Source organism: Entelurus aequoreus, linkage group LG05, assembly GCF_033978785.1.
Source record: "Entelurus aequoreus isolate RoL-2023_Sb linkage group LG05, RoL_Eaeq_v1.1, whole genome shotgun sequence".
In the NCBI taxonomy this organism is placed as follows: domain Eukaryota; kingdom Metazoa; phylum Chordata; class Actinopteri; order Syngnathiformes; family Syngnathidae; genus Entelurus; species Entelurus aequoreus.
The window spans coordinates 69,579,164-69,595,637 of NC_084735.1; the positions used below are offsets into that span (position 1 = coordinate 69,579,164).

The window sequence follows — 16,474 nt, forward strand, 5'->3', positions numbered from 1 at the left end:
CGAACCAGTGGGCAAAAATATATGGATTCGCTTGGATACCCGCCAGAGGTGCACTATTTAGCAAAAGTTTTGGGACAGAGGAAGTCTACAAAGATATTAGTTTTTTTTAGTAGTGTGGCATCGCATAGTAAGTAGGAGTGAGTCAATATGTGTTCTTTATGATTGAAATTATGATTGCACATTATTAAAAAGTTACTAATTAGTTAATTATTCAATGTATTTTAATGACAGCTTTCGTCATTGTCAGCGGAAAAATGTGCAGTTGGTAGAAAAATACTGACTCATAACAAAAAAGGGACTTCTTATGGTTTAATTTTAATGTTATTTCGAATTACATTGTATTCTAATTAAAGATGTCATGGACCGGCCAATAATTGCCTTTTGTTACTGATCGGCCATCATTATGTAGCCAGTCCCAGCGTTTAGATGGCTAAAGATTGCACTCACATGAAAGATTCCCTCAAACGGGATGCACGCCCAGGGAGACACAATTATATTTCCATATTCCCAGAACATTGGCTCGAATTTTGAGCGCTAGCTGCAACAAATGCGTCGTCTATCCACAGTGCAAAGCCGCTTCTAAGATACTAATCCTCACCGCCTGCTTTCTTTCATGTAACATTATCACTGGAGGAAAAGGAATGGCTAAGCATGCTACACACACACACACCAAGCAGGACGACACAAGCAATATGAGTGATCCATTCAGATGTCGATACTCTTGATACCTAGTATAGGATCAGTATGTTAACAATACTAAATTGATTAGATTGATATTTTTCTTTTTCTTGTCTAATTACAGAATTTTTTTTTAATTTTTTTTATTTTTTATTGTTTACAAACTCCAGGAGAACTTTGAGGGCAAACCCCAAATGTTTAAAATGGGAGCCAACAGTAGTTTTAGCTTTTGTTTAGTGATTGTGCACTAGTCACATTTTGTTAAAAATATTGTATGTAGCATTCAGTACCAAAAATTTAATATGGCAATACTAGTAAATTCTTAATTTAATAAAAGGAGCTGTGTTATTGTGTTTACTTCAGTTACTTACTTGATTTTTCAGTTTTAGGATCTAATATCAAAGTATCGGGTCGGAACTTAAAATAGGATCAAGATCTGAGGCCAAAAATGTTAAACGGGATATCCCTAATTTTGTATTTTGTTATTCAATCATTGTGTTGCCATAAATATTCAAGATGATACATATTTTATTCACCGCAGAGTCTCTTATAACAGTGGTCCCCAACCACCGGGCCGCGGCCCGGTACCGGTCCGTGGATCGATTGGTACCGGGCCGCACAAAAAATTTAAAAAAAAATATATATATACACTACCGTTCAAAAGTTTGGGGTCACATTGTAATGTCCTTATTTTTGAAGGAAAAGCACTGTACTTTTCAATGAAGATAACTTTAAACTAGTCTTAACTTTAAAGAAATACACTCTATACATTGCTAATGTGGTAAATGACTATTCTAGCTGCAAATGTCTGGTTTTTGGTGCAATATCTACATAGGTGTATAGAGGCCCATTTCCAGGAACTATCACTCCAGTGTTCTAATGGTACAATGTGTTTGCTCATTGGCTCAGAAGGCTAATTGATGATTAGAAAACCCTTGTGCAATCATGTTCACACATCTGAAAACAGTTTAGCTCGTTACAGAAGCTACAAAACTGACCTTCCTTTGAGCAGATTGAGTTTCTGGAGCATCACATTTGTGGGGTCAATTAAACGCTCAAAATGGCCAGAAAAAGAGAACTTTCATCTGAAACTCGACAGTCTATTCTTGTTCTTAGAAATGAAGGCTATTCCACAAAATTGTTTGGGTGACCCCAAACTTTTGAACGGTAGTGTATATTTATATATTTTTTAAATTAAATCAACATAAAAAACCCAAGATACACTTATAATTAGTGCACCAACCCAAAAAACCTCCCTCCCCCATTTACACTCATTCAAACGCATTTGCACAAAAGGGTTGTTTCTTTCGGTTATTAATATTTCTGGTTCCTACATTATATATCAATATAGATCAATACAGTCTGCAGGGATACAGTCCGTAAGCATGCATGATTGTATTTTTTTATGACAAAAAAATAAATAAATAAATAAAATAAAAAATACCATACACCCCCCACCCCCGGTCCGTGGGACAAATTTTCAAGCGTTGACCAGTCCGCAGTTACAAAAAGGTTGGGGACCACTGTCTTATAAGACTAAACGCTAGAGGTGGGAATCTTTGTGCAACTCACGATTTGATTCTATTCCTATTTTCGGGTTGACGATTCGATCCAGAGTCAATTCTCGATTCAACTCGATTTTCATTATACTGTATATTTGGTATACAGATTGTAATAAAACCTTTTCAAAAAATGTTTCAGGTTACAAACACGTAAAACTTATAGGCGCAGTGTTGGCCTAAAAATGTTTTTCTGAAATGTTATTTGCAAAAATCACAAAAAAAATACAGCAACTCCAACCTAATAGCAGCTTTACAATACTTAGGGTAGAAATTTATAAAGCAATTGAGAAAACATACAAGTACAATACTTACTAAAAAAAATACTAAAAAAAAGGTTAAACAAAAATTAAGAAAAGCAGTATCAATGAAAATATCAAGTTGTTTAATGTTGTAATCCAACAATTGATTATTTTGAAGAAGAAAAAAAAAAGATTTTTTAAGCACCTCTACGGAACACAATTAACCACTGGGGTTTTATTAAACTATCCAACTTCCATCCAATATCACAACTCCCTTTTCTGTCGGAGATCATGGGAAAAACTTGTCCTTGCACAACTTCAGCCATATATGTCCCTTAATGATATTGCTGACCAGTTTCAATCAGGATTCAAGCGTCGCCACAGCACAGAATCAGCATTATTAAAAGTTCAAAATGACATTCTTATGGCCCTTGACACCCAAAATGCTGTTGTGCTGGTCCTTTTGGATCTCACAGCTGCCTTTGACACTCCCGCCTGGAGCACTGCCTTTGCCTACGTGGATATGTGCTAAGATGGTTTTCCTCATATCTCTCCCAAAAGTCCTTTTCAGTAATGACTCATGATCTCTCCTCCACAGTTGCTCCACTTTCTTCTGGCATACCCCAGGGTTCAATCCTTGGGCCTATTCTTTTTTTCTCTAGGTTCAATCATATACAAATACAATGTTTACTTCCACTTTTATGCTGATGATGTACAGCTCTATTTTCCCGTTATGCTAAGTGACAGAAATGCACTCGATTCCCTCCATCGCTGTCTCAATGACATTAAACTATGGCTGTCACATAATTTTCTGCATTTAAATGAGAGCAAAACAGAGTACATTGTTTTTAGCCCTGATGCACGTCATAGTGCACCCAGCTTTAGCACCCCAACCCCTCGCTCCTGCTGTGAAAAATCTGGGTGTGATATTTGGCAGCAACCTTGAATTTGAAAAACACATTAACTTAGAGCAGGCTTTTTCCAGCTGAGACTTTTGGCATAGGTGAAGCCTTTTCTGCAGAGGGCAGACCTTGAAAACGCCATTCATGCCTTCATCAGCTCTAGACTGGACTACTGTAATGCCCTGTATAATGGACTAAATCAGTCACTCCTCCACAAGCTCCAGTTAGTACACAATGCAGCTGCTCGCCTCCTCACTCATACTCCAAAACATGCCCATATTACCCCGGTTCTCTTTGCTCTCCATTGGCTCCCAGTATGTTTTAAGAATACATTTTAAAATCCTTCTTTTTTGATTTTAAGGCCATCAATGGTCTGGCCCCAGCATTCTGGGCTGATATTTTAACTGTTCGCCACCCACCAAGGAATGTGCACTCATCTTTACACACATCTTTGGAAGTATCAAGGACTAGACTTAAAAAATTGGGTGATCGTTCCCTTTCCGCATCCGCACACCAACTTATGGAACTCCCTTCCACCTGAGTTGCGAGCCAGCACGGAGCAAGAAGCATTTAAATCTCAACTAAAAACATATTTGTTTAAATTGGCTTTTAACAAACAGTTGCTTTAAGTATTTATTATTACGGTTTTAAAAATTTGTGGTTTTACTTGCTTTTAAACTTATTTGTCTTTTAAAGCACTTTGTGCACCATTATGGTGTTGTAAGGTGCTATACAAATAAACCCGGATTGATTGATTGAACAAACAACAAAAAAACATGTCCAGTGTGGCTGTAGGCAACTTCCTGATTAAGTTTTTATTAACTGCAAAAAAAGTCGGTAGCCACATTTGCAGGATCATGAGTGGTCAACGTCCAGCGACTTTATCTACCTCTGCATACAGTATAAAATGTTGCACGACTCAACTGTTACACTTGCTGTACTATTATTAATTACTGCAATATTAGCAGTAGTTGGCTTTATACACTGGTTCTGTTGTTTCTGCTGTGTTGTGCAGTATACTTGTTTATTAAGGACCATGTTTTCCTTTCAACTTTCTCAGGCACTCCAAACCAGTAAAGTCAATAATGCGGACGCAGTTCTTATTAACTTGTAGACACCATGCAGCAGTTACGTCTTCCTTTGCATGCACTTTTAAATGTTGGTTGATTTGAACTTGAATTTGAACGTGTGTGAACTTCAGAATCAGTGTGTGTTAATTATGTGTGTTCTAACTCCTCTGCAGTTGAGAGCTTATCATTGACAGCTTCAGGCCCCTGAGGGCTGATGTGATGGAGCCTGCCATCATTTCTATCGATGGCTTCTTGGGCCATTATTGATTGGGTGCTCGTCATTAGCATGTGACTCTGCTTGTTGTCCGATGAGGCCGTCAAGTTGTGCTTCAGTGAAACTAATACCTTTTTCGTTTTTTTGCGTTTTCCCATGTCGTGAAATGCATCATGGTGGCCATGGGATAATATCATCTACACTTGACTTTTCGACCTCATCCCTAACAAAAAAGCAAGGGCGGATCACTGCACCTCAGTGTTTTATGACTTCCCTCATATGCTTCTGGCACCTTGTCACTGTGGAATAAAGGGGACTTGAATAAAGTTCAGAAATATATAGGTCATTGAAAGAAGATGTAAAAAAGCAGTGAACAGTAGCTTTTTATCAAAAGCTAGAATAGAAATAATACGCTTTTTATTTTCTTAATTACTTCACCCATGATGACATTCCAAAGAAACAGCTAACAGATAAATCGTCAGTATTTTAGTCCAGAATTAAGGACCATCATTTTGCAGGTTTAAACTGCTTTGAACCAAAATATCAGTTTGTACATGTCAACCTACTTAGTGGCCTAGTGGTTAGAATGTCAGCCCTGAGATCGGTAGGTTGTGAGTTCAAACCCCGGCCGAGTCATACCAAAGACTATAAAAATGGGACCCATTACCTCCCTGCTTGGCACTCAGCATCAAAAGTTGGAATTGGAGGTTAAATCACCAAAAATTATTCCCGGGCGCGGCCACCGCTGCTGCTCACTGCTCCCCTCGCCTCCCAGGGGGTGATCAAGGGTGATGGGTCAAATGCAGAGAATAATGTCGCCTCACCTCGTGTGTGTGTGACAATCATTAGTCTTTTAACTTTAACAAGCTAAAATGATGATCTATTTAAAAAAAAAAAGATTAAAGGCACACCTTTTTAATCAAGTTTTTTACTGAATATTTAAACTCTCCTTAGGCTCTTAGTTTTTATCTGTTATTTTCTATTTGAATGCTGTTATTACCATTATTCTCACTGTTTTATTCATTTGTTTATATTTTATTCCTATATATATACAGTATATATATATATATATATATATATATATATATATATATATATATATATATATATATATATATATATATATATATATATATATATATTAGGGCTGCAAATCTTTGGGTGTCCCACGATTCGATTCAATATCGATTCTTGGGGTCACGATTCAATTATAAAAAAAAAAATTCTCGATTCAACGCAATTCTCGATTCAAAAACAATATTTTTCCGATTCAAAACGATTCTCTATTCATTCAATACACAGAATTTCAGCAGGATCTACCCCAGTCTGCTGACATGCAAGCAGAGTAGTAGATTTTTGTAAAAAGCTTTTATAATTGTAAAGGAAAATGTTTTATCAACTGATTGCAATAATGTAAATTTGTTTTAACTATTAAATGAACCAAAAATATGACTTATTTTATCTTTGTGGGAATATTGGACACAGTGTGTTGTCAAGCTTATTAGATGCGATGCAAGTGTAAGCCACTGTGACACTATTTTTTTAAATTTTTTATAAATGTCTAATGATAATGTCAATGAGGGATCTTTAATCACTGCTATGTTGAAATTGTAACTAATATTGATACTGTTGTTGATAATATTCATTTTTGTTTCACTACTTTTGGATTGTTCTGTGTCGTGTTTGTGTCTCCTCTCAATTGCTCTGTTTATTGAAGTTTTGAGTGTTGCTGGGCCGGGTTTGGTTTTGGAATTGGATTGCATTGTTATGGTATTGCTGTGTATTGTTTTGTTGTATTGATTAATTTAAAAAAAAAAAAAAAAAAATGAAGAAAAAAAAAAATCGATTTTTGAAAAATGAGAATCGATACTGAATTGCACAACGTGAGAATCGCGATTTGAATTTGAATCGATTTTTTCCCACACCCCTAATATATATATATATACATATATATATATATATACATATATATATATATATATATATATATATATATATATATATATATATATATATATATATATATATATATATATATATATATATATATATATATATGTATATATATATATATATATATGTATATATATATATATATATATATATATGTATATATATATATATATATGTATATATATATATATGTATATATATATATATGTATATGTATATATATATATATGTATATATGTATATGTATATATATATATATATATATATATATATGTATATATATATATATATATATATATGTATATATATATATGTGTATATATATATATATGTATACATGTATATATGTATATATATATATATATATATATATATATATATATATATATATATATATATATATATATATATATATATATATATATATATATATATATATATATATGTATATATATATATGTATATATATATATATATAATATATTTTATATTATTTTTTTATAAATCGATTTCAATCAATCAATCAATCAATGTTTATTTATATAGCCCTAAATCACAAGTGTCTCAAAGGGCTGTACAAGCCACAACGACATCCTCGGTACAGAGCCCACATACGGGCAAGGAAAACTCACCCCAGTGGGACGTCAATGTGAATGACTATGAGAAACCTTGGAGAGGTTAGGGTTAGGGTATATATATATATATATATATATATATATATATATATATATATATATATATATATATATATATATATATATATATATATATATATATATATATATATATATATATATATATATATATATATATATATATATATATATATATATACATATATATATATATATATACACACACATACATACATACTGTATATATAGATTTATATTTCAAATATGTTATTTTTTATATTAGGTATATTTTTAGTATATTTACAGTGTGGATAGCTAAAAGGTGGTGTTTTTCCCTCAATCCTCAGTGCCATGTCATGTCTTGTTATTGTCAATAGTGTGCGCGTGCGCTTGTGTTTTCTCTTTTCTTTTAAACTGCTATAAAGCACTTTGTGTTACAACTTGCTTGTGCATGAAAAGTGCGATATAAAACAACTTACCTGCAATTTAAATCAACATTGATAATGACTTGGAGTGCATGAGAAAGTGGAAAGTAAGACCATGTGGTCTTTATTTATTACCAAGTGTATTGCTCAACCTAGCATCAACAGAACCAGTGTCGCAATGGTGGTAATGCACCAACTGTTCTTTCAGCAATAATATCACTGATGAGTTTGTTGTAACAATCAGTATAGCAAATGTAACCAGTGGTGTGTTCAAGTGCATGCAGAGGTAGATGAAGTTGCTGCCATCTTGTAAAGTTAATTAAAAGCACACCTGATAATGTCAATATTGAAATAAAATGTATGTAAATTAAATGTAGATTTACAGTATTGGCTGTAATAATGTTGGTATTTTGTCCATTAAGAGTCTTGTGGTGTGTTTATATGCATTATATGTACACGTGTCCACCATCCTCACATTATGGTGGTTTATATGTATTCATATATGTTTTTAACATTTATTTATCCAGGGTAAGACGAGAATATATTTTCATTCACAACGCTGACCTTGCAAAGATTCAGCATTTACATGACCGAGGGGTTGAAGTGTGATGATAATCTCTTATCTCTCAATTACCAACAAAAATGACTGCTATAATACAGTTCAAAAATGCTCCTAAATTTGTTGGAACTTAAATGAAGCACAAAACATACACAGAGAATGTATGTAACTTGTGGACGACAAAGCAGTAAGGAAACAATAAGGAAATGTTTTCTTATATTTATAATTACTATTAGTTATAATTAAAAAGTACAGTAATTTGATAATGAGCTCTGAGTATTTTGCTGCTGCCATCTAGTGTCTACTTTTAAGTTTGTGTGGTATAAATTAGTAAAACATCAATGCAGCTTTTGTTTTTCCAAATTTTGCCTGCAACGGTCTTAAAAAGCTGCTGCGAATTCAAGCGTATATATATGTATACATATATATATAATGTATATAATCGAATCGTGACCCCAAGAATCGATATTGAATCGAATCGTGGGACACCCAAAGATTTGCAGCCCTAATATATATATATATATATATATATATATATATATATATATATATATATATATATACTGTATATATATAGGAAAACAAATGAATAAAACAGTGAGAATAATGGTAATAACAGCATTAAAATAGAAAATAACAGATAAAAACTAAGAGCCTAAGGAGAGTTTAAATATTCAGTAAAAAACTTGATTAAAAAGGTGTGCCTTTAATCTTTTTTTTTTGAATAGATCATCATTTTAGCTTGTTAAAGTTAAAACACTAATAATTGTCACACACAGACGAGGTGAGGCGACATTATTCTCCGCATTTGACCCATCACCCTTGATCACCCCCTGGGAGGCGAGGGGAGCAGTGAGCAGCAGCGGTGGCCGCGCCCGGGAATAATTTTTGGTGATTTAACCTCCAATTCCAACTTTTGATGCTGAGTGCCAAGCAGGGAGGTAATGGGTCCCATTTTTATAGTCTTTGGTATGACTCGGCCGGGGTTTGAACTCACAACCTACCGATCTCAGGGCTGATATTCTAACCACTAGGCCACTAAGTAGGTTAACATGTACAAACTGATATTTTGGTTCAAAGCAGTTTAAACCTGCAAAATGATGGTCCTTAAGTCTGGACTAAAATACTGACGATTTATCTGTTAGCTGCTTCTTTGGAATGTCATCATGGGTGAAGTAATTAAGAAAATAAAAAGCGTATTATTTCTATTCTAGCTTTTGATAAAAAGCTACTGTTCACTGCTTTTTTACATCTTCTTTCAATGACTTATATATTTCTGAACTTTATTCAAGTCCCCTTTATTCCACAGTGACAAGGTGCCAGAAGCATATGAGGGAAGTCATAAAACACTGAGGTGCAGTGATCCGCCCTTGCTTTTTTGTTAGGGATGAGGTCGAAAAGTCAAGTGTAGATGATATTATCCCATGGCCACCATGATGCATTTCACGACATGGGAAAACGCAAAAAAACGAAAAAGGTATTAGTTTCACTGAAGCACAACTTGACGGCCTCATCGGAGAACAAGCAGAGTCACATGCTAATGACGAGCACCCAATCAATAATGGCCCAAGAAGCCATCGATAGAAATGATGGCAGGCTGTGTAATGCTGCAACGATCAGAAAAAAAGCCTGTGAAATCTTGGATGGAAGGTTGCTTTAAAACTGCTACAGTATATAAGAATTGCATGCAGAATATCATGCACTATCATTCCGGCAATTTCTTTTACCTAATTTGTAACTGTTCACTTGCTAAATGAGCCTAAGTAAACATCGCCATTGCCTTACAAGGGCAAAAGGCTAAATTGTTGAAATGAATGCAACAATGAAATTGTATTCAATTAATTTTAGCTTTACACTTATTGTACGGTAAATGTTTTATCTGGAGCACACTTTCTCACGGCTCAATTTAACTCGCTTGCTTCTGTGGGGAAACAGACGGCGTTACATATGCTAATTAAGAGCAGCTCGAGCACTGTAGGGTCCAGGTGCAAACAATCATGCTCACTGAGAACTTAGAGAAAGGAACCAGAGCCACGGTCCAAAGGTCAAATATATGCATGGTTGTTATGAGTTTGCAGCAGCTGACATTTCCTTACTTACATTCCAAGTGTTAATTCCCCGCCTGTGTGATTTACAGAGTTGGACAACCCAGAGGCCAGGGTGACAGAGATCCATGCTCTGGTGCACAGGCTGCCTGAGAAGAACAGGCAGATGTTGGAACTGCTCACCAAACACTTATCCAAGTAGGTAGAAAAAAAAAACATGGATTCAATCACAAAGCCATTAGCTGTGTTCAACACTGCAGGCCATTACTTCTTTGTGTAACAGGCGATATGTGATGTTGGCAGAGCACAGTGAATTAGGTTCAGCACAGGAAAACATGTTTGTGTAATATGCCACATGGATAAAGTGCATGCGGAAAGTATTCACAGCGCTTCACTTTTTCCACATTTTGTTATTCCAAAATGGATTAAATTCATTTTTGTTCTGAAATTCTACACACAGTAAATGAATACAATGTGAATTATTATTAATATATTTTTTGATAATTGCAAATTTATTACAAATAAAACAATAAACACATAAGTATTCACAGTTTTTGCTCAATACTTTGTTGGCAGCAATTACAGCCTCAAATCTTTTTGAATACGATGCCACAAGCTTGGCACACTTATGGCCTTCTCACTGGGCTCTCTAAACGATATGTAAAGCAGCTGCAGCACATCCAAAATGCTGCTGCTCGAGTCCTGACTAGAACCAGGACATTTGACCATATTAGTCTAGTTCAGGGGTGGGCTAACTGTTTGGCCAAAGGGCCAAATTGGCTTTTGAAATTTGACAGGCGAGCCGGGTGAGCTCATGATGCATTTCAAAGCATATCATATAAGTTTTATAAATTTAATCATAATACAATATCATATCAGAACATCAAAGAAACATAAAAATGGTATTGAAGTGTTAACACTTACATTTTCTTTTAGTGGAAGCAGTGTTGTTGATCACCGTTTTTTTGCTAGTGCGTAGAAGTCTAGTATCAATTTTGTTGTGGCAGTTCTCAAAACAGATCTTTGCTCAATTCTGTTCTAATATTTGGCAGGCCGGATTAAAAACACCAATGTGTGTGGCCAGCGGTCCGTACTTTGCCCATCCCTGGTCTCGTGCTTAGGTCACTGCACTGACCTCCTGTTGCTCAGAGAATAGACTTTAAAATAGCTCTCCTTGTGTACAAGTCTTTACGTGGTTCTGTGCCAAAGTACAGCTCTGACTTGTACATCTCGAGCTCTTAGAACCTCAGATAGGGGTCTCCTGCTGATGCCTAGAGTCAGGACCAAACGTGGTAAAACTGTTTGTTTTTTGCTCCTAAAATTTGAAAACTTGCTTGAAAACCCTTTTATTTAATTGTGCATAAGACAACTGAAAGTATTTTATCTGCAGTATTTGATTTAGATTTAACTTAATTGTGATTGTTTTTATGATTGTGTTTTCTGATTTTAATTTGACTTGATTTTATATTTTAATTTTTGCCTCTTAATTTGCTGTAAACTTTTGAGGTTGGTGGCAAAAACTGTGAAAAATAATATATATACACGTGATTTTAGTTTATTTTCAACACATTTTCAAAATAAAATAAAAATATATTTACATAGTCATTATGGGGTATTGTGTGTAGAATTTTGAGGACAAAAACGAATTTGTTCCATTTTGTAATACGGCTGTAACATAACAAAATGTGGAAAAATTGAAGCGCTGTGAATACTTTCCGGATGTTCTGTATCAATGATGTCAACTAGCTCACAAACCCTGCTAACTGTAATAAGTTATAATTATAAACATCTCCAACAGCGTGGCCAATCACCACCAGCACAACCTGATGACTGTCGCCAATCTGGGCGTTGTTTTTGGGCCAACTTTACTCCGCCCCCAGGAGGAGACAGTGGCGGCCATAATGGACATCAAGTTCCAGAACATTGTAGTGGAGATTCTCATTGAGCACCATGAGAGGGTAAGAGCACCCTGATAAAAGTTTAATTTTAGTATGAAAAAGGGCTGAAAAAGACAGACTGTGTTTCCTGTCACACTGACGCAGACAGGGGCGACACACCAAATTTTGGGCCCACATCCCACCCTAAACCCAACGTCTCCATTCGATAGACACACACACTTGGTATGTTTACATGCACTAAAAAAAACAATTAATGGATGAATTTGGTTAAAACCATCTTTATAAAAACACACATTAATTAGGTTTTTGAGTTTGTATTACAAGCGCTAACGCAGACAAACTGTATATAGCGGCGCCGTGATCACTAGCGTGTGCGCCAATGTTTACATCGAGTGGTAAGCTGCTTCATTTGCTCGTGGAAGTTTAGTTTCGATCATACACTATGCCTTTTACCTGGAAAGTAAAAGGATGAGGATGTATTCCGACATGTTGGTACACTCTGACAATTTAGACCTGGAAATGGCAAGAACGACACGAAAAGACGCTTGGTTCCAACACTTTTTTCTTCGCAAGGATTATGAGTCATTCTTCATCTGAAAAAAGATTCTATCAGTCAGCATCCTAATGACCGCAGACATTGTACAGTATGTGATGTTTTATTATGCTTGTTGGCTCTCATGAAGTTTGCAGTGAGTACTAATTTGATTGATTGATTGAGACTTTTATTAGTAGGTTGCACAGTGAAGTACATATTCCGTACAATTGACCACTAAATGGTAACACCCGAATAAGTCCACTTAAATTGATTCATGATACAGATATATACTATCATCATAATACAGTCATCACACAAGATAATCACATTGAATTATTTACATTATTTACAATCAGGGGTGTGGAGGGGGGGGTAGGATATGGACAGCAAGTAGTGGACATAGAGAGAGAAAGAGAGAGAGAGAGAGAGAGAGAGAGAGAGAGAGAGAGAGAGAGAGAGAGAGAGAGAGAGAGAGATCAGAAGGCATAAGAAAAAGTATCTGCATTTGATTGTTTACATTTGATTATTAGCAATCCGGGGAGGGTGTTAGTTTAGGGTTGTAGTGAGTGATGAGTGATGTAGGGGGGAAATGGCAAACATTGTGATGCGTTTTTTAAATTAAACCTCCGTGTATACTTAAAATGATCAAACTACGTAAATATTATAAATGTGCCCGTTACTACATTACATATATACTTATAGCATATATATACAACTTTAATGGGGTGTTTGTATGTTTTTTAATGGCTTTTAGAGGCAAAATAATGCGGCTCCCATAGGCTGCTTTGTAAGTGGCCTTTTGATTGCATTTATTTAATGAAAAAAAGAAAACATGTGTTTTTGTCTTGCATAAGGATTGTGAATGATGGGCAAAATTCCCCCAAAAAGTGCAGTTTCCCTTTATATATGATTATAAATATGTCAAGTTTCCCTTCACTTTAGGGCAGGGATGTCAAACATGTAAACTGGAACCAGCCCGGAAACAGATTCAATCCGGCCCGCGAGATGAGTTTACTAAGTGTAAAATAGAGCTGCATTTTTAAAATAAAGAAACTGCTGTTCTAAATGTGTCCACTGGATGTCGCAATAGCAATTCTGTTAGGCAAGCAAACAGTTTGTACTGGGGCGAGCATGTATACCAAGCAAGAGGTACACGGTAAAGCGGGGCTGAGACTCCTCCCACTCAACCCAACATAAAACAAACAGGAGTAAAATAAACAATTGGTGACCCCACTTAAAATGCTGCATGAGACACTGCACATTGATATAGTTCTGTGGAAATTATTGTCTTCTGTGGAAATTTAAAGAAAGTGAACATTGTGTGATTTACTACAATACTGTAAGTCTCAAGTTTTTATTTTTGGTTTGGAAATTATTCCCACATTGCACAGCTGTTATTTTTCTATCAATACACAGTGATGCCTAGGAGGCAGGGAGTACCTCAACCCTCTTGAATATTTTCTACCTCAGTTTGTGAGGTTTGTTGAGTTAGCACAGCATTAATTATGTGGAAATTACACATGAGGTAGTTGATACATAAGAGTTTTATTTATGCTTTATTTAAAAATCCTAGATGGGCTGTGACTTTAAAGTTTACTTGCTTTGTAGATACATTGAGATGAAGTCTTAAGTTCAGTGTGTTCTTCATGGTGTTTTTGAAACTGCACCAATTTTTTCTTCTGAATTTTCAACTAAGTTGAAGTGTATTTATTTATTTGGGATATGTCCATTTTCAAAATGTGCTTGTTCTATTTTGAGCCAAAGTTAATCAAACTGAAGTTGTCATATTTTTAAGTTATTATGTCATTATTTTACCCGTCCGGCCCATGTCGGAATAGATTTTCCCCCCATGTGGCCCCTGAGCTAAAATGAGTTCGATACCCATGCTTTAGGGTGTAAAGTACAGATTATCTGATACACGTAGGGTCTTTGAACATACCAGTTATTGGCAATGCGATGTAAAAGTGAAACTTGTACATAACTCTCTCCTATGCTGCCATAAATAGATTTATTATATTTAACTTTTCTTCTATCACCTCATCCTTGTTCCAAAATGCTGGTGCTGTTTGTAAATGCTTAAAGTTTTGATGACTTTATGACGTCTGTGTTGACTGAAGTGTTCGAAGTGAACAAACCATTTCGATTTTTTGATTGGGATTTGCAGGTAGTCTGAGACATTCTTGATTTGATTCAAGCAACTTTATTATTGAACTTTCCCAGTATATTAATTTTATATCAACATTTATGACATGTCTTTTTTTAAACTTACATGTTTTAAATGACAAAAAAAATGTTTCAACTTCAAAAAATCCCAGACACACCAAATAGACAAAAAGTGTCTCAGAATGCGTCAAAGAAATATTAAATATATTTATTTTGTGCATTGTCAGAAAAGGGGTCGTTAAGTTTGGTTGTTTTTTGTGTAAGTGTGCAAAATGACAGAAGCCCCAAAAACACATATTTTTGTAAATATTTTTTATTAAAAGCCTACTGAAACCCACTACTACCGACCACGCAATCTGATAGTTTATATATCAATGATGAAATCTTAACATTGCAACACATGCCAATATGGCCGGGTTAACTTATAAAGTGCAATTTTAAATTTCCCGCTAAACTTCCGGTTGAAAATGTCTAGATATGATGACGTATGCGCGTGACGTCAATCGTTGAAACGGAAGTATGCGGACACCATTGTATCCAATACAAAAAGCTCGGTTTTCATCGAAAAATTCCACAGTATTCTTGACATCTGTGTTGGTGAATCTTTTGCAATTTGTTTAATGAACAATGAAGACTGCAAAGAAGAAAGTTGTAGGTGGGATCTGTGTATTAGCGGCTGGCTACAGCAACACAACCAGGAGGACTTTGACTTGGATAGCAGACGCGCTATCCGACGCTAGCCGCCGACCGCACGGATGATCGGGTGAAGTCCTGCGTCCTTCCGTCGATCGCTGGAACGCAGGTGAGCACGGGTGTTGATGAGCAGATGAGGGCTGGCTGGCGTAGGTGGATAGCTAATGTTTTTAGCATAGCTCTGTGAGGCCCCGTTGCTAAGTCAGCTTCAATGGCGTCGTTAGCAACAGCATTGTTAAGCTTCGCCAGGCTGGAAAGCATTAACCGTGTAGTTACCTGTCCATGGTTTAATAATATTGTTGATTTTCTGTCTATCCTTCCAGTCAGGGGTGTATTTATTTTGTTTCTATCTGCAGTTAAGCCCGATGCTATCACGTTAGCTCCGGAGCTAAAGTGCTTCGCCGATGTATTGTCGTGGAAATAAAAGTCACTGTGAATGTCCATTTCGCGTCCTCGACTCTCATTTTCAAGAGGATATAGTATCCGAGGTGGTTTAAAATACAAATCCGTGATCCACAATAGAAAAAAGAGAGAGTGTGGAATCCAATGAGCCAGCTTGTACCTAAGTTATGGTCAGATCGAAAAAAGATGCGTCCTGCACTGCACTCTAGTCCTTCACAATCTTTCATCCTAGCTAGAATTAATGGGGTAATCGTCGCTTTCTCGGTCCGAATCGCTCTCGCTGCTGGTGTAAACAATGGGGTATGTGAGGAGCCTTTCAACCTGTGACGTCACGCTTCTTCCGGTACAGGCAAGGCTTTTTTTATCAGCGACGAAAAGTTGCGAACTTTATCGTCGATGTTCTCTACTAAATCCTTTCAGCAAAAATATGGCAATATCGCGAAATGATCAAGTATGACACATAGAATGGATCTGCTATCCTCGTTTAAATTTAAAAAAATC

The 16,474-nt window shown here is 35.7% G+C and overlaps 1 protein-coding gene across 3 annotated transcripts in view; it reads left to right on the forward strand.

Annotated features, from left to right (window-relative positions):
* The window catches only part of LOC133650953 (rho GTPase-activating protein 26-like), a 155,146-nt gene that overhangs the window by 112,101 nt on the left and 26,571 nt on the right, over nt 1-16,474 (forward strand). For all 3 annotated transcript variants that reach the window (XM_062048760.1, XM_062048758.1, XM_062048759.1), the window contains exons 18-19: nt 10,375-10,480; nt 12,081-12,240. In XM_062048760.1, the coding sequence (XP_061904744.1) occupies nt 10,375-10,480; nt 12,081-12,240 (266 nt within the window). The remainder of the gene's footprint in view (nt 1-10,374; nt 10,481-12,080; nt 12,241-16,474) is intronic.